The sequence below is a fragment of the Sebastes fasciatus genome, chromosome 10, assembly GCF_043250625.1.
Source record: "Sebastes fasciatus isolate fSebFas1 chromosome 10, fSebFas1.pri, whole genome shotgun sequence".
NCBI classification, from domain to species: domain Eukaryota; kingdom Metazoa; phylum Chordata; class Actinopteri; order Perciformes; family Sebastidae; genus Sebastes; species Sebastes fasciatus.
In genome coordinates, this window is record NC_133804.1 from 3,257,738 (window position 1) to 3,278,489 (window position 20,752).

Sequence of the window (20,752 nt, forward strand, 5' to 3'; positions counted from 1 at the left end):
GTGAGACATTTCGGGTAACATTTTCAGCTCTCGTTTGCAGTGAAATAATAAAACTAGAGATTAGAGCTTCCTCCGGAATAACAGCGTCCCGCTAAGCCTTTCTATTTCAAATGATTCACTCAGTGACTCACCCCCAAAGCTCAACGGGCCTAGAGATGGAGCTGCACCAAAGGGCCTATGGTATGACTCACACTCAGCCCCACATGCTTTACTCTTTGCGCCATTCCCATCACCAATATGCTATTCTGGAAATAAAAACATTAATTACAGAGATTTACAAAAGCCAGTAGCACATTGTAAAGACTGGAAAAGAGCAAGCAAAGGGATTTTATGTGATTCCAAAAAAAAAAAAATACACATAATAAGAAAGGAAACCCCTTCCTCTTCTCTGTGTTTGACATCATTCCTGTCCTTCTCCCCAACTCTCTGTTCCCAGCCTCTACAGCATGGGTGGACTTCATAGATGTCCAGATGTCCCATCCTGACCCATGTTCTTCATTGTCTAAGGAGAGAATTCTTCATGTGTTTGTGTACAGTATGTGTGCATGACGAAGACAGGGAAGAGAGCGATTGCATAAATATTAATGCTGTAGGGTTCAAATGGTCACTGGAGAGGAGTAAACCCAGTAAAGTACTCTACTTTGATATATTCTGCACATTAGAAGGAGAAAAGGAACCGAGTTAAAGGGGAACTCCACCAATTTTACACATGAAGGTCACAAAATTCACAAAAGGATTGTGCTGCTTTTTCGGCCATTAAACCTGCACAAATTAGACAAAAAAAAACAAACGTGCAATTCTCAAAGCACCCACAAAGAGTGAAATATACATAAATTAACTAGGGCTGTCAAAGTTAACGCAAAATTTGTTTTAACGCCACTAATTTATTTAACACATTAATGCAACTTGCCATTTTTACGTTGTAGCGGGCAAATTTTCAAAACTATAAGTACTGATACTAGAGAAGATACTGGCATCACATGACACTAGAAAGCCTAAGGAATCCATTGGTACTAGCTTGTTGCGAAGGAGGCTAAATAACACTCTGAACTTGCGCAAAATTTTGGCGAGGAAAAACTGGCATGGCCATTTCAAAGGGGTCCCTTGACCTCTGACCTCAAGATATGTGAATGTAAATGGGTTCTATGGGTACCCACGAGTCTCCCCTTTACAGACATGCCCACTTTATGATAATCACATGCAGAGTTTGGATATTTCTGCATCTGCTGCTTAAATATTGACCATCCTTTTAAAAATCTCTCTTGTGTGTCTCCTTACTCTATGAAAGTACCACACTGCATCAGTGGAGTACACCCTTGAGTTTGAAATAAAACTAATATGATGAATCAGAGATGATAGAGACATAATGAAAATTATTCTGAAAACAGGGCGTTCCTTTTGGCAGACAAGATTTGGCACCGTATAGTATTCCTTCTCGTGCCAAAATACCACCTCTAGTCACTATATCAATGGCTTTGGATATTCATGAAGTCACAGGGCTGCCTTGGGTAACAGCCAACGACTGTTCCATCTCGGCTGTCGATAATGGTTTGTTGACTTCAAGCCTGCTTTATGTCAGCGGCTTCCCTAGGCCTCGGGAGTGCATAGGCTGATGCATAGTTCTCTAGTTTGTATCCACTGTCAACTCACAAACAACCACAAGACATCATCTCGTCTGATGCAATAAACGGCTGCCATCGAACAAATCTGCAATGGCACTTCCCAGGCTACACCGAGAGGAAAAGAAAAGCAAGGGAAGGAAAACAGCACGACACACACTGAGTGATGCACAGCTATGCAAGAGATGCCGCAAGCTCCCTTCAGCCTAAAGCAGTCATGAGGGTGAAAAGGAGCTGAAGGCTCAGTGTAGTCCCTGCAAAAAGCCTGAAGAGGTAGAAGATGGATCGCTAAACCTTAAAGACATATGTGTTGTCGGCATTTATTGTAGCTACACTGTGGGTAAAATATTTGGTAAAGACTGCTAGATAATTGCCTTAATATGTCCCTTTTTTCTCTTTTCAATTCAAACACAAGAGAAAGAGCTGTCAATCAGATAAAAACGTGGAAATAAATTTAACAATGTTACAGCATTACAAAGACAAACATTTATTTGGTGCACCTCTACTCGACTGTAGATTCATTTTGCCTCATGACTCAGCCCTTAATGTTGAACGCTCTATTGAACACCAGGTGCAAAGTGCTGCATTGCGGCAAAAACATTTGGCCGACTAAATTGCACCTGATTTTACTTTTGTTCTTCTAACATCCAGACAAGACGGATTACATTGTCGGTAGATTCTGCTGGTTAAATGAGAAATGGACTTGCGTTTATATAGCGCCTTTCTAGTCTTCCAACCACTCAAAGCGCTTCACACTACATGTCAGCTTTCACACGTTCACACACACATTCTTAAACTGATGGCAACCTGCCCAGCAGGACCTAATCTAAATACTCATTCACAAATCGATGGCTCAGCCTTCGGGAGCAATTTGGGGTTCAGTATCTTGCCCAAGGACACTTAGACATGTGGACTGGAGCAGCCGGGGTTTGAATTGCCGACCTTCCAATTGGTGGACGATCCACTCTACGTCTGAGCCACAGCTGCCCGATTTTGGTTTGGTTAAACCAGGGGTCAGCAACCTGCGGCTCTTTAGCTCCTCTCCAGTGGCTCCCTGTGGATTTTTAAAAATGGAAATTAATAACTGTTTCATTTTTATTTATCATTGTTGTTGGTCTATGGTACGACGGTACGACGGACTATTAGGGCCACATTGAGGAAAAAAAATAAATCTGAGATTTTTAGAATAAAGTCATATTATTATAAAGTAATCATTTTACGTATTATTTTATTTTTTCTCATAAAGTTATGACTTTATTCTCGTAATATTCCGACTTTTTTTTCTCATTAAGTTATGACTTTATTCTCGTAATATTCCGACTTTTTTCTTGTAAAGGTATGACTTTATTCTCGTAATATTGCGGCTTTTTTCTCGTAATATTATGACTTTATTCTGGAAATCTCCGATTTTTTTCCCCTCAATGTGGCCCTAATACTTCGTAGTACATTGTCTCTTTGGCCCTCACTGCATTAGACTTATATACTATATACTTAGACTATAAACTGTGTTACCTTCATCACAATGATCAAATGTTTTGCGGCTCCAGACAGATTTTTTTTTTTTTTTTTTGCCTAAAATGGCTCTTTTGATAGTAAAGGTTGCTGACCCCTGGGTTAAACAAATAAAATACTGTTTGCTGGGGGTTTGACTGGAATGGCCAATATGCAGCTGAATTCTCTATTGAATATAGGTAATTATGGATGGAAGCTGTGAAATGAATGAGTGAATCATATCCTCATAACAAAAAATATTTCCATATTGTGTAAGAGACTGTTGAAAGAAGCCACTGTGCAGATCCATATGGTTATATTGGCTATGCAAAATGATGACAAAAAATAATTCAATCAATAAGAATGCCGTTTTTCCTTTTTGGTGCGTCATTTCATGCCATGTAGTCTGTACAGGCTGCAATGTAAACACATCCGCATGAATATGCCACGCTCAGAGCTAGTGAGGTAGAATGAAAAGTGAGAAAAACTGTTGTGGATGGGTCAAACAAACGCAGGACTAACAACCAGAGGATTGCTGTTCAAGATCGGTGTGCGTGCCCGAAAGTCTTGATGTTATTTTGAAGTTACATAAGAGATGTTTGTGACATATTTTCTGTACTTATGTTACGTTGTTTACCTACGTATTTTACTTTGATTACATACTTATTTTACACCCAACCATGATGTTTTTCCTAAACGTAACTAATTGGTTTTGTTGCTGCGGCCATAACTGTAGTTTTGTTGCCTAAACATAACCGTGACCGTTTCACGGTAACAACATGGCATTAAATGACATGTGAAAAGTCATTTCACAACGCTCATCCTGTGACATATAAATGACATGGGAAAAGCCTAAAATCATAGCCGATTGAATGGGCATTATCAGCGGTTATCAGGCCCATAGATATGGGTTAGACGGGGTCTGCTACATCCACTAGGAGGTTCAGAAGGCCGTTATCATCTATTCACATGGTTGATCACCGATACGAATACAAGAAGTCTCTAGTGGTTGTAGTAATTATGACGGGAGCAAAGGAGGAAGTCAGGTAACGTAGTAACGTAGAGGAGGTCATGTTCGTGTCCCATATGAAACCATTTCAACGTTGACTTATGTTACCGTGCTTTTGTTGCGTAACTTGCATACTTAACTGACGAACGTACTTATTTTAACCCAAACCACAATCTTTTCTTAAACCTAACCAAGTAGTTTTGTTGCTTCAACCTAAAGTTGTTTTGTTTCAATTCACAATGTTAAGTTTCACTTTCACAATGAGGTAAGTGCAGTTTGACCGGTGTGAACCATTAGAATGGTAGTGATAACCACTGATAACGGCCATTCAATCGGCTGATAACATTCAAAATGAGTGGTTAAAAAACAACACACTCTGGTAGTATTTATTAAGAGTTTAACCATCAAAACCTCAGCTAAATTGCTTCATCGGGAGTTTGTGTGTGATATGAACAAATTTGATTAACTCTCATCAAACATTTATTATTAGGGCTGTCAAAGTTAACGCAATAATAATGCAAATTCGTTTAAGCCACTAATTTCTTTAACGCATTAACGCAATCGATCTTTCAAAGGTTGTAGCGGACAGTTTAAAACTAGAGTGATGGTGTCATATGAAACCAGCAAACTCAAAGAATCCATTGGTACCAGCCAGCATGTCATACTAGCTTGTCACAGAGGAGTCTAAATATCTCTCCAAACTTACACTAGCACTCGCATGGCCGTTTTCAAAGAGGTCCCTTGAAATGAAAATAGGTTCTATGGGTACCCACGAGTCTCCCCTTTACAGACATGCCCACTTTATGATAATCACATGCAGTTTGGGGCAAGTCATAGTCAAGTCAGCACACTGACACTCTGACAGCTGTTGTTGCCTGTTGGGCTGCAGTTTGCCATGTTATCAATTGAGCATATCTTATGCTAAATGCAGTACCTGTGAGGGTTTCTGGACAATATTTGTCATTGTTTTGTGTTTTTAATTGATTTCCAATAATAAATATATACATACATTTGCATAAAGCAGCATATTTGCCAACTCCCATGTTGATAAGAGTATTAAATACTTGACAAATCTCCCTTTAAGGTACATTTTGAACAGATAAAAATGTGTTATTAATTTTCGATTAATATTTAAATCATGATTAATAGCATGATTGTCCATGATCAATTGATTGACAGCCCTATTTATTATTAATCACCACTTTTAATTCAGTGGGTATAAAAATCATTTTCTTTATTCTAACACTATCTAAACACCCCTCTTATTCTGAAAGTCAAAGGTCCATATTGGAAGTCGTATCATTCTCTTGAATGCAACTTGACTGGGTGCTCCTTCAAATATGTTTTGTCTGTGAATCAATTTGCGCACTAAGTTTATAATTATTTCTCAACCATATGTCCCCCAGGAGTCTCAGTAGATTATTGATGTGACTATATTGTGTGTCGATTTAGGAATGTTCTTTGAAATTCTTCAGCTGAGACAGAGATTTCTGTGTTAGAGAGACAGACAAAGAGAAAAAAGGAAACAAGGAATTCTGTTTATTCTATTAGCCTGCAGCGCTGTATGTATGAGAGAGGGAGAGAGGCGGTGTGTGTTCAGGTTAGTGGGCTGACCTCATTTCACTGAGGTTGGACGTGTCAAACGATTGGTCGACCCTTGCCTCCCCCCTAAGGCAGGTTCACAGACGACACACTCACACGGCGAGGTCTGAGGCTTCGCAGTAGTATACGGCGGTAACAGTTAGTCTGCACGCAGCTTACAGTAGCACTCGCTTTCTGTTCGCCTGCCGACTCGTCCCCCTCTGCTCTGCCGCCGCTGGTCCGTCCCCTGCAGGAGATAAAAAGAACTGTTAAGGCGTCTTTCATCTTGTCCAAAGCCTCTTCAGCACTAAAGCTTGTGCGCCGCTTCCCTGCAGTCTCAGACGACAGCTGACCTGTTTGCAGTTCCAGGCTAAACTGCGGGGGATCCAGCGGCAGCAGGAAAAGCCCTGAGATGGGCTGCGAGAGCCCAGCAGTGCCCGTCAACCTCAGGCCCATCTGTGAGCCTAAATGAACGAACTCCCTGTAATGTGAAAAAGAAACAGGCTTCAGGGCAACGCATTGCATTTACATTCCCTAGACCTAGACAGTGGGAAAACAAAGTAAGAGTCCAGAACAAAAAAAAAAAAAATTAGACTAGGGCTGTCAAAGTTAACACAATAATAATGCGCAAATTTGTCTTAACGCCGCTAATTTATATAACACATTAAAGCAATCCATTGGTACCAACCATGTCATACTAGCTTTTCACAAAAGAGGTTAAATAACGCTCCAAACGTGTGCTAAATTTTCACGAGAAAAAACTGTCATGGCCATTTTCAAAGGTGTACCTTGACCTCTGACCTCCAGATATGTGAATGTGAATGGGTTCTATGGGTACCCACGAGTCTCCTCTTTACAGAAATGCCCACTTTATGATAATCACATGCAGTTTGGGGCAAAAACATGCAGTTTTTTGAATGCACATCTTTAAATGTACATCAATACTAAAATGGTGTATTTGAATATTTCTGCATACTCGGGTCCCTTAACAGTCTTGGAATTATATAAATTAGGTATCACTGTAAAGCTGAGAGTCTTGTGGATCCAATGAGCCCAACTGTATTCATGTTTGATGATGTTAGTCCCCATAGTAATCATTTCATTTAGGTAAGACCATTTTTTGAAACTTGACCTCACTGTATGAAATGACCTGTGGTGACCTCTAGGATAATCACATCCTCATGAAACTTTACAACCACAAACTAGAGACCTAGAGCATTCAGAGGATGGATGGATCAAACTAGAGACCTATAGCATTCAGAGGATGGATGGATCAAACTAGAGACCTATAGCATTCAGAGGATGGATGGATCAAACTAGAGACCTAGAGCATTCAGAGGATGGATGGATCAAACTAGAGACCTATAGCATTCAGAGGACGGATGGATCAGACTAGAGACCTAGAGCATTCAGAGGATGTGTGGCTTTCCTAGGTACATTGACAATAAGGGGGTGTCTGAGCAGTTACCAGAACAGAAGTGCTTGCTATTCAATTGCCGAAATGCAATTCTTGCAGAAATCTCCAAATGTCAAAAGTTTTTGAGACCAAATCACAGCATGGCTTTTTCCTATGGTCTTGGTGTCTTGGTGTCTCAAGGTCTTGGTGTCTTAATGTGGTATTTTGGAGAGATTATTTATAAATGTTATCAATTCTCGAGTGGTTAAAAAAGGTTAAATTTAGCATCAAAACAGTGTAACAAATGGTATCAACCCCAAAACTATGGCAACAATTTATGAGACCTAATAGAGCATGGGCATGGACATCACAAACTTATCATGTTCTACGCTCTTATACACTTTCACAATTTATTCTAATTGATTAATTCATTTATGGATTAATTTGTATTTCTCATTAACGACGAGAACAACTTGACACGCACTGCTGAGCTGCATCTCAAATTAATCTTCAGGTTTCAGATGATGTACACCACTTCTATGTAATATCTACTGTTGACTTTTATCTTCCCCTGAACATCCACTGTCCCCCACCCCTAACCCCTCTAAAATAAGAGGATTGGTGAGGGGTTAACAGGGCATCGGTGGAAAGTCACATACAGCGCTGACAGATCATTGTTGTATCCTTACTGTTTTCCAGTTTATGTTTTTAATGCCAATATTTTGTATTCCTGTCATGGTGTTTCCATATACGCTGCAGTCTGGAAGATATTGCAAGAGCTTCAAGTTTCGACCTGAATGTATTCTTGCGATGATACTGTGAATGTTGCATCACCTTTATTTGCTCAATATGTTTTTCTAAATGCTGAATGTTTTACTATTTTGCTTTTTTCTTGAGATAAAAGAAGCACAGGACCTATTGTCCCTTCAGGCAGCAGAGCATTGCATTCACACCGGAGAAGTTTGAGCTTCCAGTAGGTGCATCTCTTCAGTGACAGGATCAGCCGAGCTCTGCTACTAAATATGTTTATAGGAGTTCTTTTAAACAGCAGGAAACTGACTCTTATACCATTCATCATGATCTAGACTAGAGGAGGTCGCCTCCCCATCCTCTGTGGCTTCACATCATTTGTTTCAAAAAGTAGGGTAATGATAACAGGTCATAGTCCTTGCATTCACTACAAGGGATGTGTTGAGAAAATTGTATTGTTATAAAGTACCTATGGTAAGAATAACCATCTTATTTTCTGATGTTTTTAGAGCAATACTCTTAATAAGGAACAGACTAAAGCTTTTGTCTCACCATGGGGGTGATGGTGACTGATGATGCAACATGGTCTCACGGGAAGGCGTAGAAATACCACAACATTACACGGATATTCCGCATGTCATTTGTACGCTGCTTTTCGCATGTCAGTTGTACGCCACATGCGATATATCGATTCTGTGAACAACGATACAATATTTGCCAATATCACAAAGTATTTTTAATAAAAAGAATAAAAATGGACCTCCTGTTGTTGAGGTCTGGTTGCTGGTCAATGCTGGTGAGCGGCTTGTCAATAAAATGAGAATAGCTGGTCCACCTTAACAGCCCACCTTAAATGAGCCTTTAAGCTGAAGTTGTTGCTAACTTTGGGGCTATCCCCCCCCCCCCTTCACTTTAACCAGCAGATAGCAGGCAAGACATGGCAACTTGGAGTTGTAGTATTCATTCACCGACAAATAGCCTAAACCAGGGTTCTCAAACTCGCGGCCCGCGGGCCAATTGCGGCCCGCAAGACGATATTTTGTGGCCCCCACCTTGATATGAAAGTTTAATGTTAGTGCAGCCCGCGAGTTTTTTTTTTTTTTGTTTGTTTTTTCAAAGTTATTTTTTTGGGGGCATTTTTTCATTTTTATTGACAGGACAGTGGATAGAGTCTTGGAAAGGGGGGAGAGAGAGAGTGGATGCGGAAAGGGCCACAGGCCGGATTCGAACCCGGGCCGCCGCGGTCAGGACCAAGCCTTGTTACATGGGCGCCCGCTCTACCAACTGAGCTAACCAGGCGCCCTCGGCCCGCGAGTTTTATGTGAATGGCACTTTGCCGCGTTGTGTGTGGAAGGTCCCTTTGTTGCGCGAGCCCGAGCTGAACGAACCTACCAATCACAGTGGGGTATATGGCTCCCGGGGGTGGGCAATCGGCCGGACTTGATGCAAGCAGAGAAACATTTCACAACAACTATGGCGGCGCCCATGTAACATCGCATAAGCTTGATTAAAGCTTGATTTATACTTCTGCGTTGAATCGACGCCGTAGCCTGACGTGCACCTCTCCAGAAATGTAACTAACGTGTAGTTACATTTCTGGAGAGGTGCACGTCAGGCTACGGCGTCGATGCAGCGGCGACGCAGACCGCAACAGCTGTGATTGGTCCAGTCGCTCAGCGATGCTGAGCGGCCAGGACCCCGGACAACCACAGAAAGTTCAACTTCTCTCTGCCTCGATCTTTTCAATGATTGTTCACACAAATCCACTCAGATATATTTTCTCTTTTCGGCGTTCCAGTAATGTCAGTAAAAGTTCTGTGGTTCAACAGTTATTAGTTCCAACTCCGCTCAGTTTCTGTTTGTAGTACAAGAAGAAGAAGAAGAAGAAGGAAACTCATAGAGACGCCGCCGCCAACTAGCGGTTTGGTGGTGTAATTGCAGAGCAACACAAACACAGCAGGCACAACTTTATTGCGGAGTGACACCAAGTGGAATGAATATATATCTTGTCACACAGCCCCAATCATGTCTTTTTCCAAGCCTGCAGTGAAGAGAAAGGCTGGTGACGAGCACAGACAATTTCAGGAAAAGTGGGAGACGCAATATTTCTTTGTTGAGCACAGGGGCACCCCGACGTGTCTTATTTGCACAGAGAAAGTTGCGGTGCACAAGGAATACAACCTGAAACGTCATTACTCAACTAGGCATGCTGAGGAATATGCAAAATACCAGGGAGATGATAGAGCCAACCGGGTTGCCAATCTTAAAACATGTCTACTGAGGCAACAAGATTTCTTCAAGAAAGCAACCAAAGAGAATAATGCAGCAGTCGAAGCTAGCTACGTGGTTAGTGAGATGATTGCTAAGGCGGGAAAGCCATTCACAGAAGGCGAGTTTGTCAAAAAGTGCATATTACAGGCTGCAAGTATAGTCTGTCCGGAAAAGAAGGGTCAGTTTAGCAACATCAGCCTTTCTGCCAACACCGTGGCAGAGCGCATTTCTGACCTGTCAAGTAACATTTATGATCAACTGCGTGAGAAAGCCAAATGTTTCCATGCATACTCAGTCGCTCTTGATGAGAGCACAGACATCACTGACACTGCCCAGCTCGCAATGTATGTCCGTGGTGTTGATGACAATTTTGAAGTGATGGAGGAGTTGCTCACAGTAATTCCAATGCATGGCCAGACCACCGCTCAGGAGATATTTCGCCAGCTGTGTGATGCCATTGTGGATGCCGGTTTGCCATGGAAGAGGTTTGTTGGAATAACAACCGACGGAGCGCCATCAATGACAGGGAGGAAAAATGGACTGGTGGCACTTGTTCAAAGAAAACTGGAAGAGGAGGGTGTGGAGGAGGCCATTGCTCTGCACTGCATTATCCATCAGCAGGCCCTTTGCAACAAATGCCTGAAGTTTGACAATGTGATGTCTGTCGTTGTGAAATGCATCAACCAAATCAGATCCAGGGGCTTAAAGCACCGGCAGTTCCGTGCTTTTTTACAGGAAATGGAGTCGGAATATGAGGATGTGCTCTACTTCACCGAGGTACGTTGGCTCAGCAGGGGAAACGTCTTGAAGAGATTGTTTGAGTTGAGAGCAGAAGTGAAAGCCTTCATGGAGAAGGATGGGGTGGCTGTTCCTGTGCTAAGTGATCCCAAATGGCTCATGGACTTAGCTTTTCTTGTTGACATCACGCATGAGCTGAATGTACTGAACAAGAAGTTACAAGGCCAGGGGCAGCTCGTCAGTGCTGCCTATGACAACTCGAGAGCATTCTCCACAAAACTTGTGTTATGGAAAGCCCAGCTCTCTCAGACAAACCTTTGCCATTTCCCAGCATGCAAGGCACTCGTGGATGCAGGCACACCATTCAGTGGTGAGAAGTATGTTGATGCCATTGTGAAGCTACAGGAGGAATTTGATCACAGATTTTCAGACTTCAAGACGCACAGAGACACTTTTCAAATTTTTGCGGACCCCTTCTCCTTCGATGTGCAAGATGCCCCTCCTGTGCTTCAAATGGAGCTCATTGACCTGCAGTGCAACTCTGACCTCAAAGCCAAGTTCAGAGAGGTGAGTGGAAAAGCAGACAAGCTTGGGCAATTTTTGAGAGAATTACCCCCCAGCTTCCCTGAGCTTTCCCGAATGTTCAGGCGGACCATGTGCCTTTTTGGGAGCACATATCTGTGCGAAAAGCTCTTCTCCACCATGAACTTCATTAAGTCCAAGTACAGGTCCAGACTTACTGATGATCATCTTCAAGCCATACTGAGGGTCTCAACTGCTTCCTCCCTCAAGCCAAATGTGGCTCAGCTATGTGAGAGGAAGCGCTGCCAGGTCTCTGGCAGCAAGGAGTAGGCAAGAGAAGCCATGTTCAGAAGAACCGTTCATGTTCTTCAATGTTCCATTCATGTTCAGGACAGTTCATGTTCAGAAGAACCGTTCATGTTCAGAAGAACCCATTCAAGTTAAAGAACTGTTAATAATGACGTTTGAGAAGATTGTTTTTTTTTTTAACAAAGCTTTTTTTGTGGAATACCTGATGCGGCCCAGCCTCACCCAGACTCTGCCTCCAGCGGCCCCCAGGTGGACAATATTGAATTCATTAAGCAAATTACAATATAGAGATATTTAAAAAGAACATGCATGTAAATGGAAGAAAACAATAAAGAAGTAATTAATGTTTGTTGTGTTTGTTGTGTTTGTTGTGCTCTCTCTCTCTCTCTCTCTCTCTCTGCCAACCACGGACCGCATACTTGCTAACGTTACGTCGCTAGTATCGCTCGTTAACACTGCTCGCTAACACCGCTCGCTAACACCGCTTGCTAATGCCGCTAGCACCACTCTCTAACCCCGCTAGCACCGCTTGCTGATGCCGCTAGCACGGTTTGGATGTTTAGGAATGAGGTGCGCTTGGATGGAAACGGTGAAACCAGGTGTGCCATGGGAATTCAGGCAAAAGAAACACTTAGTTAGGGTAAGGGAAAACATCAAGGTTGGGCTAATAAATAAGTATGTAAACTCAGTAAAACACGTACGGAAACAACCACGGAAAGCATCTCACAAACGTGAACAAAAGAACGGGACAATCGTCAAGTGACAAGTGTCACTAACGGGTCTCCTGGTTAAAAGTCTGGTGATTTACATTGCAGTCAGTACAGGAGACATGGCGTACAAATAACGCTGAGATCAAGAAAGGCGTACTTATTGCACGCTAAACGCCTTGCGCAGTATCACAGCATTTATAGGCCTTTTGGTGTAAACGGGCTGGATAATGATAATCCTTATTCGATCAAGAAAAAAGAACACTCCTTGATCTTACAAATGTTAAAATGTCGTTTACTTTTACTTTTAAAAAAGACATTTTTACAATTTGAGCACTACCACAAACTTAACGTGACTAAATGCAGTTTTAGCAACGGCATCAGAATATTATGAGAAGAATAACTAGTGTATAACCTTTGAAATGAAATGCAGTCTGCTAGCTGCTCTGTAAGGCTGTATTCAGCCACATCGGTGCTTTGAGCTAAATGCTAACAAGCTGCAACGACCATGCTAACATGCAGATGTTTAGCAGAAATAATGTTAGTTTAGCGTGTTATCGCGCTAACTTTTGATAATAAGCACTAAATTCTAAACGTAGCTGAGGCTGATGGGAATGATATATGTACTGCAGGTTTTGCTTTTTAGTTTTGATCATAAACCGCATGCAGTTTGGGGCAAGTCATAGTCAAGTCAGCACACTGACACACTGACAGCTGTTGTTGCCTGTTGGGCTGCAGTTTGACATGTTATGATTTGAGCATATTTTTTATGTTAAATGCAGTACCTTTGAGGGTTTCTGGGTAATATTCGTCATTGTTTTGTGTTGTTGATTGATTTCCAATAATAAATATAAAGCTTACATACATTTGCATAAAGCAGCATATTTACCCACTTCCATGTTGATAAGACTATTAAATACTTGACAAATCTCCCTTTAAGGTTAATTTTGAACAGATAAAAATGTGTGATTAATTTGCGATTAATTGCGGTTAATCTGGATTAAATATTTTAATCGATTGATAGCCGTAATTTGGGGTTTCTACTAGAACATTTTACATGCTTTAATGTTAAAAAAGGCTTTATTTTTCTCATACCGGCTGTGCTGCAGCACCTCTTTTCACCCTTTGTCTGAGCTGGTCAGCTGGTCCACTCTGTTGTGATTGGTCAACCGAACCAAAGTCTTCGGACTCTGCTCCAGCTCCGCTCTAACTAGCTTTGTTTGAAAGCGTGCCAAACTAGGCAAGTATTGTGCAAATGTGTTACTTGGTGACATCACCACGTTACTGAAGAAAAGGCGGGACTTCAAGCGAGGTATTTCTGTCAGTTCAGGAGCAGTGCTTCTGTGAGGGAGAGTAACTCCCTTTGGTGTGGACTTTGGGCTTTTGCCCACTCCCATGTTGGTAAGAGTATTGATTACTTGACATGTCTCCCTTTAAGGTACATTTTGAACAGATAAAAAATGTGCAATTAATTTGTGATTGATCACAATTAACTATGGACAATCATTCGATTAATCCCGATTAAATAATTTAATCTATTAACAGCCCTAATGTCAACACATGTTAACAATTCTGATAATATCTAAAGCCAACTGCTCTTAAACTATCTAGACATCTGACAGCTCAGTGTCTCAGTGTGCAGGCCAGTCGAGGCTGCCCGAGGTCTCAGTGGTTGGCACCGTTTGTTTACAGTAATTATCCTAACGTCCCAAAATGAATGCAACTTATTGGTGTTAAAGTGCTCCTCATAGCGCCTTTTAACTCCATTCACAGCCGACAGTGTTTCATTCTTGGCAGAGGCTTGACAGAAGCACAATAGCCGAACTGAGAGGCAAATGATTGGATGGAGCCTCTCGCCCTGACTCATTAAATCAGAGCAGCGGTGCTCTTGTCATGTCGAGCCTCGCCATCAAATAACCCTGCAGACCATTCCAGATATTGACCAGCATTTTGAGGAAAGCTCGCCTGCATTACACCCTCCTCCAGTTAGCTATTGCCTTATTTTCCGGGTCTCCCTCATCTGCTTCTGATGTTTTCCTTCAGCGGTGCAGCGGGGCATTCAATAAAACATCCCTCTCTGAGGATGCGTAGAGATTTATTGGTCCACATGGCCGACTGATGGAGGGAGCTAGAGATAGGGAGACCTCTGAATGTCAATTGACGGGAACACCACGTGCACACGCACACACACACACACACACACACACACAAATGGTTCCATTTATCTCTCTCAAACACACATGCACACTATCTCCTCCTCCTTGTTTCTCTCAAAAACACAATCATACTCTCTCACTTTATGATTATCACTAGCATGTGCCAGCCCAGTCGCACATCAGTTCCTGAAATGGTCACGAAACGTAATGTGTTGATTCGTGTACATAGACACGAATTTCAATTTTTTTTTCGTGATGGTCAGCACTAAAATTAATTTGTATGTAATCCATGTAATTGTGAACCAGGAAGTATAGAGAGCAGCGAACGCCACATAGGGAGGAGGTGGGGGTGTTTGAGTGGGTCAAAAATCACCAGACTTTCGCCAGGAGACCGGTGTTTGTGTCCCGTACTAAACCAGAAGTCACAGTTGATTTATTTGTTACGTAACTTCTGTACTTAATTTACGCCACTTCCGGAGTTATTTTAACCCAAACCGCGATCTTTTCCTAAGGCTAACTAAGTAGATTTTGTCACGTAACTTCCGTACTTAAGTTACGGCACTTCAGGAGTTATTTTAACCCAAACCATCATCTTTTCCTAAAGCTATCTACTTAGGTCTTCCACACTTAAGTTATAGCACTTCCGGTGTTATTTTTACCCCAAACCGCAATCTTTTCCTGAAGCTATCTAGGTAATTTTTGTCAAGTAACTTCCGTACTTAAGTTATGGCACTTCCGGTGTTATTTAAACCCAAACTGCAATCATTTCCTAAAGCTTTCTAAGTAGTTTTTGTCACATAACTTCCGTACTTAAGTTACGCCTCTTCTGGTGTTATTCAAACCCAAGCCGCGATCTTTCCCTAAACCTAAGTAAGTAGATTGTTGCCTAAACCTAATCAAGTCGATCTATTCCTAAACTTAACAGGGTAGTTTTATTTTGAAAAGACTGGAGCAGAAATTGATGCATGTGTTGCTGGATATTCGTGGGAAATTCATGTCTGTGTACACAAATCAAATAGATTACATTTCCTGACTATTTCACAAACTGCCGTGAGATTGTTTTGCATGTGCACACACACACTATAACACACACCCACCCACGCTCACAAACTGATTCTGTATTTCAGGCAGTGAAAGGTGCTCACGCTAACATTCGTATCTACATTCAAACACCAGCAGCAATTTACCTAAATGTCACCAGCAGCGCCATTTTGCTCGGCCACACGTACAAGTCTCAGTGCGACTGTACATGCACGCCACAAGTGAATAAAGTGTCTAATTGTGTGTGTGTGTGTGTGTGTGTGTGTGTGTGTGTGTGTGTGTGTGTGTGCCCTTTGCAGTAATCCATTCTCCAATGCAGAGTATTTTTAATTAGCTGGGAAAGCCTGGAGAGGAGGGGGTCTCTGGGTGTTCGTCAATTTACAGCATACACAGTGACATTAAACAAAAGCCTCAATATCACACAAACACATGCCCCTATTGACTGATCAGCACATGCATAAACACACAAGTAAATACATACAAACTCTTGAACACACTGCAAACACACGCACACAAACCACTAAAGCCTTGTAATAAAAGCTGCTATATGAGAGCTTTGTCTCAAGGTGAGACCAGTTTCTCACCAGTGATCCCCAACGGTCCCTGTTTAAGTGTCTGAAGGTGTGTGTGTGTGTTGCAGTAGTGTGTGTGCATCTGTGAATATCTGTATATTGAGTTACTGACATAATAAAACTCCCCTTGTTTGTCATTAGGGAGCTGGGGGCACTCATCAGCGCCGGGGTTCATCCTCCTCATTTTATTAAGGGATTTGTAACCATCGCTTTGTGGAAACTATCTGTTTTGCCAGTGCTTTCTCTGAATGCCAACAAGGAGACATAAAACTGGGGTTTCCAGAGAATAGTTTTTGGACTTCAGGGCTTCACAGTTTTTCATGACGATAAACCAAATGTCTTTTTCCATTATTAAGACATTTGTTATACTCTGTTCTCGGTAAGTGCAGATATTCAGGCAGTTTCACACTCCTCTAAACGGGAACCGAGAAACAGAGCAGTAGTAATAGGAGGGTTCCTTTGCGCGTGCATGTGAAATGCGCGTGCATGTGAGCGTACACGTGCGCGTGCACGTGTGTGTGTACGCGCGTGCGTATGTGTACGTGGGGATACAGGTGAACCCTTGGTGACCCTGGTGACCTTTTTGTAACCCTAGGGCTGATGTTAATTATTGGTAGTTGTCCAAAGGTGTCTGGTGTATGTGTTATCAGTTGCTCCACAGTAAACAAAAGAAGACCCCATCCTGTGGATCCTGATGCAGATAAAAAATACAGTTGTATCCCATATATGTGAACTCCGTTGTATCCAAGAGGTGTCTTTTTTATTACCGTATCATTAAAAGTTCAAACAAACCCCTGGTCCCTGTGACCAAAATGTTTTTGCTTTTTGGTGTTGCCACAGAAGACCCATACTGTTGATCCTGAGTCAGATAAAAAAAAAAAAGTCGGTTGTATCCAAGATGTTATCAGTTGCTCCGTAAACAAAAGAAGACCCCACCCCCCCCGCCTGTGGATACTGCTTCAGTGAACAAAACACAGTTGTATCCCTATATGTGAACGCCGTTGTATCCAAGAGTTGTCTTTTTTATTACAGTCCCCATAAAAGATCAAGCAAACCCCGGTGTGCTGTGGTCAAAATGTTTATGGCTTTTGATGATGTGGTGGTTGGTACTGTTTGCAGGCTATAGCAGCATGGATCCTGTAACCATATGTTTGTTTGTGAGAGGGTGTATGGATTAGCGTTGTTCGTAGTCGATATTAACATGTATCCAGGACAAATGGTGTGAGAAGGGAAGTATGTCATCTCCTTTATGTCATCTCCTAAAATTCTTTATGAGATGTATCTGTGAGAGGGGGTGGGGTATGGGGTGGTATTGTTTGTAATAGATATCAGCATGTATCCAGGGACAAATGGGGTGGATGTGAGCGGGATGGGGGTCATCTCTTGTATGCCATCTCCTAAAATTCTTTAGGAGATGTATCTGTGCTGTAATGATTTGTTAACATTTTAAATTGGTAGATGTGTGTTAGTACACCACTAATTTTGCTTGTAGTCATCTCCCAAAAAAAAAAAAGCGGTGCAATGTCGGTAGAGTTACAATATAGTGGGTTTTTAAAAAAAAAAAAAAAAAAAATGTATGTAGTGTGAATGGGGCAACCTCAAGGCCTGTCAACCATGCGTATTCATGAGATGTCACTAGCTCCATCTTTTACCTACACTTTGTGTATATAGTCAGCATTCAGCTGAGGTCGTGTTTACCAAACTTCACAACTTTTGAAGAGGACGCTTTTCCTAACGCCACTCTTGCATTTTGCACATTAGGTACAGTGTTCTTTTCTTTGGATGCTTCATTTTTGGCGTCTGTGAACATAGAGCTGATGTGACTTGCCAAAAAGCCCCAGTTTTGTCTCATCTGTCCAAAAGACATTCTCCAAGAAGCTTTGTGGCTTGTCAATATGCATTTTGGCATATTCCAGTCTCACTTTTTTATGATTTGGTGTCCTCCGGGGTTGTCTGCCATTAAGTCCACTTTGGCTCAAACAGGAGAAAATGGCTCATGGACTACTACTAAAACACTATGAATACTATAGAACTAACTAGCATTGTTAGAAAAATAATTATTAATGGGACAAATTTCTTGGGTATTTTAGCGTGCGATCAACTGCCTAAACACATCAGGCTGCTTGGAGATGGTCTTATAGCTTTTACCTTTAACATGGTTGTCCATAATTTTCTTTCTAATCTCCTGAGACAACTCTCTCCTTAGCTTTCTGTGGTCCATGTTCAGTGTGGTACACACCATGATACCAATGTTTAATGTGTCCCTATGGTCAAATTATTTTCAATCTTTTCTAGGGGTACCATCATTTTTGTCCAGGCCAGCTTCATTAGTTTGTTTTTTTAAATGATTCTGAACCAAAATTCAAAAACATTAGCTGATTTTCATTAGTTCATTTTCAATACATTTTTATTTATTATTACTTTTTTGTCAGTTTCAAGTTATTTCAGTGACCATTGTTTTTTTTATTCTTTCTTTAACGGAAGGGTACCAACAATTTTGACTATGTGTGTAGATACACACACACACACACACACACACACATACAGTATATACATATGTCTATATCCACACCCGCTTACATATAGATATCCACTTAGACACAGCCAATGTTTAATGTGCCCCTATGGTCAAATTATTTTCAAGCTTTTCTAGGGGTACCATCATTTTGTCCAGGCCAGCTTCATTAGTTTGTTTTTTTAAATGATTCTGAACCAAAATTCAAAAACATTAGCTGATTTTCATTAGTTCATTTTCAATAAATTTTTATTATTACTTTTTGTCAGTTTCAAGTTATTTCAGTGACCATTGTTTTTTTTTTTATTCTTTCTTTTAACGGAAGGGTACCAACAATTTTGACTATGTGTGTAGATACACACACATACAGTATATACATATGTCTATATCCACACCCGCTTACATATAGATATCCACTTAGACACATTCGCTTACACAGTTATCTATTCTATTTTACAGACAAAAAAAAAAAAAAGGACATATTTACATCCCTTTAGTTGACCTTTTTGTCGACATTACTTATTAATTAATTTTGTTTAACTCCAATCCTCACCCTGACTCAAAGTAGCCCACCCATGATCAAAAATGATATTCTGTTCTTTTATTTCTATTAACATCCCTCTCAAGAACCCACTGATGTTTCAAAAACATTTTGAAATGTTCAGTGTTTAACTGTTGTCTTTTTATAGCTTTAAATATAAATGCTTTCCCCATCGTAATGATGATGTTGTTCAGGTCTTTTCCTTTTTTTTTTTCAACACCCCTTAAATCACCAAACATTATAGATAAAGGACAACTATAGAAATTTGATTTGTAGACTGAGATCCACTTTTTTCAACGTTAATCCAAAATAATGCAACTTCCTTACAATACCAAAAATAAATGAATGTCTGACTCCTCTTCCTCCTCACACAAACTACATATGTCACCTTGTTGGATGCCCCATTTTAATTTTTTTTTAGCATTCTCTTAGTAGGCAAGAATTTGTAGATTAGTTTTAGTTGTAAAATTCTAATGGAGACATCAAAAGAAGTTGTGTAAATACATGCATATACTTTCCTCCATGGGATACATTTGTCTAACAAATACCCCCATTTTTGACTGGATAGCTACTGGTGTAGCAGAAATGTGTTTAAGTTGCATGTATAACTGATATATTTTCTTGTTTATTTTTGTCTTATTCATCCATGTTGTGTCCTTAATGTAGGGGTAACATGCCACTTGTTTTGTACATAATAATAGCTTCCTTTTCCAGATCTGAGGTATAGCTGCACAGAGTTGATTAAATGTAAAAAGGTCACAAACATTACCGTATACTATTTTAAATTCATCATAAGTCTTGATTTCGCCCCCACTATTCAAGAGGTCATTTATAAATAATATTCCTTTTTTCAAACATTGATTCAATAAAGATACGGTGATCATTAATCAAAATATTTCTATTATACCACAACACTTGGCTCTGGATTTCATAACTTCACACTGGTTGATGATATTGGTATTGAAACCAACTGACTATGGCCTCGTCCAAAAAGCCGGATAAGTATGGAAATGACTTTCTCTTTAATATAGTGAACTGAAAAGCAGTTAACTGGAGGTAAGGATAGAGTTCGTTGTGGAACAGAGGATGAGCAGACCTCAATCATTTTGCTGAAAACCACTGCGGATTTAAGATACATTTTGGTATAAGGGATGCTTTTAGTGCAAAGTTGAGTGCCTTAAGGTTTAACAATTTAAGTCCACAGTGTTTGTAATCATTATACAGATAAGCTCTTTTAATTTTGTCAGGCTTCCAACCCCATATGAAATTGAACACATTTTGCTCATATTTTTTAAACAGCTCCTCTCCTGGGGTAGGTAATGACATGAGGATATAGATAAACTGAGGAATCACTAAGGAATTTATCACGGTTATTTTTTTCCATATAAAGTTAAGTTAGTCATTCCCCAAACTTTTTAATTTTCTGTCTACTGTATGTAGCTTTCTATCAAAGTTTTCCTTCGTGATAAGGTCCATGTCTTTAGGGATATGTATACCAATGACATCTATTGGGCCATCTGACCATTTTAGTGGG

At 40.8% G+C, this 20,752-nt stretch overlaps 1 protein-coding gene across 1 annotated transcript; it reads left to right on the forward strand.

The window, feature by feature from the left end:
* The first annotated feature begins 10,459 nt into the window (after nucleotides 1-10,459).
* Nucleotides 10,460-11,707, forward strand: LOC141775894 (general transcription factor II-I repeat domain-containing protein 2A-like). Its single transcript, XM_074649635.1, has one exon. The coding sequence runs from the start codon at nucleotides 10,460-10,462 to the stop codon at nucleotides 11,705-11,707; it is 1,248 nt and encodes a 415-aa protein (XP_074505736.1).
* The last annotated feature ends 9,045 nt before the right edge of the window (nucleotides 11,708-20,752 follow it).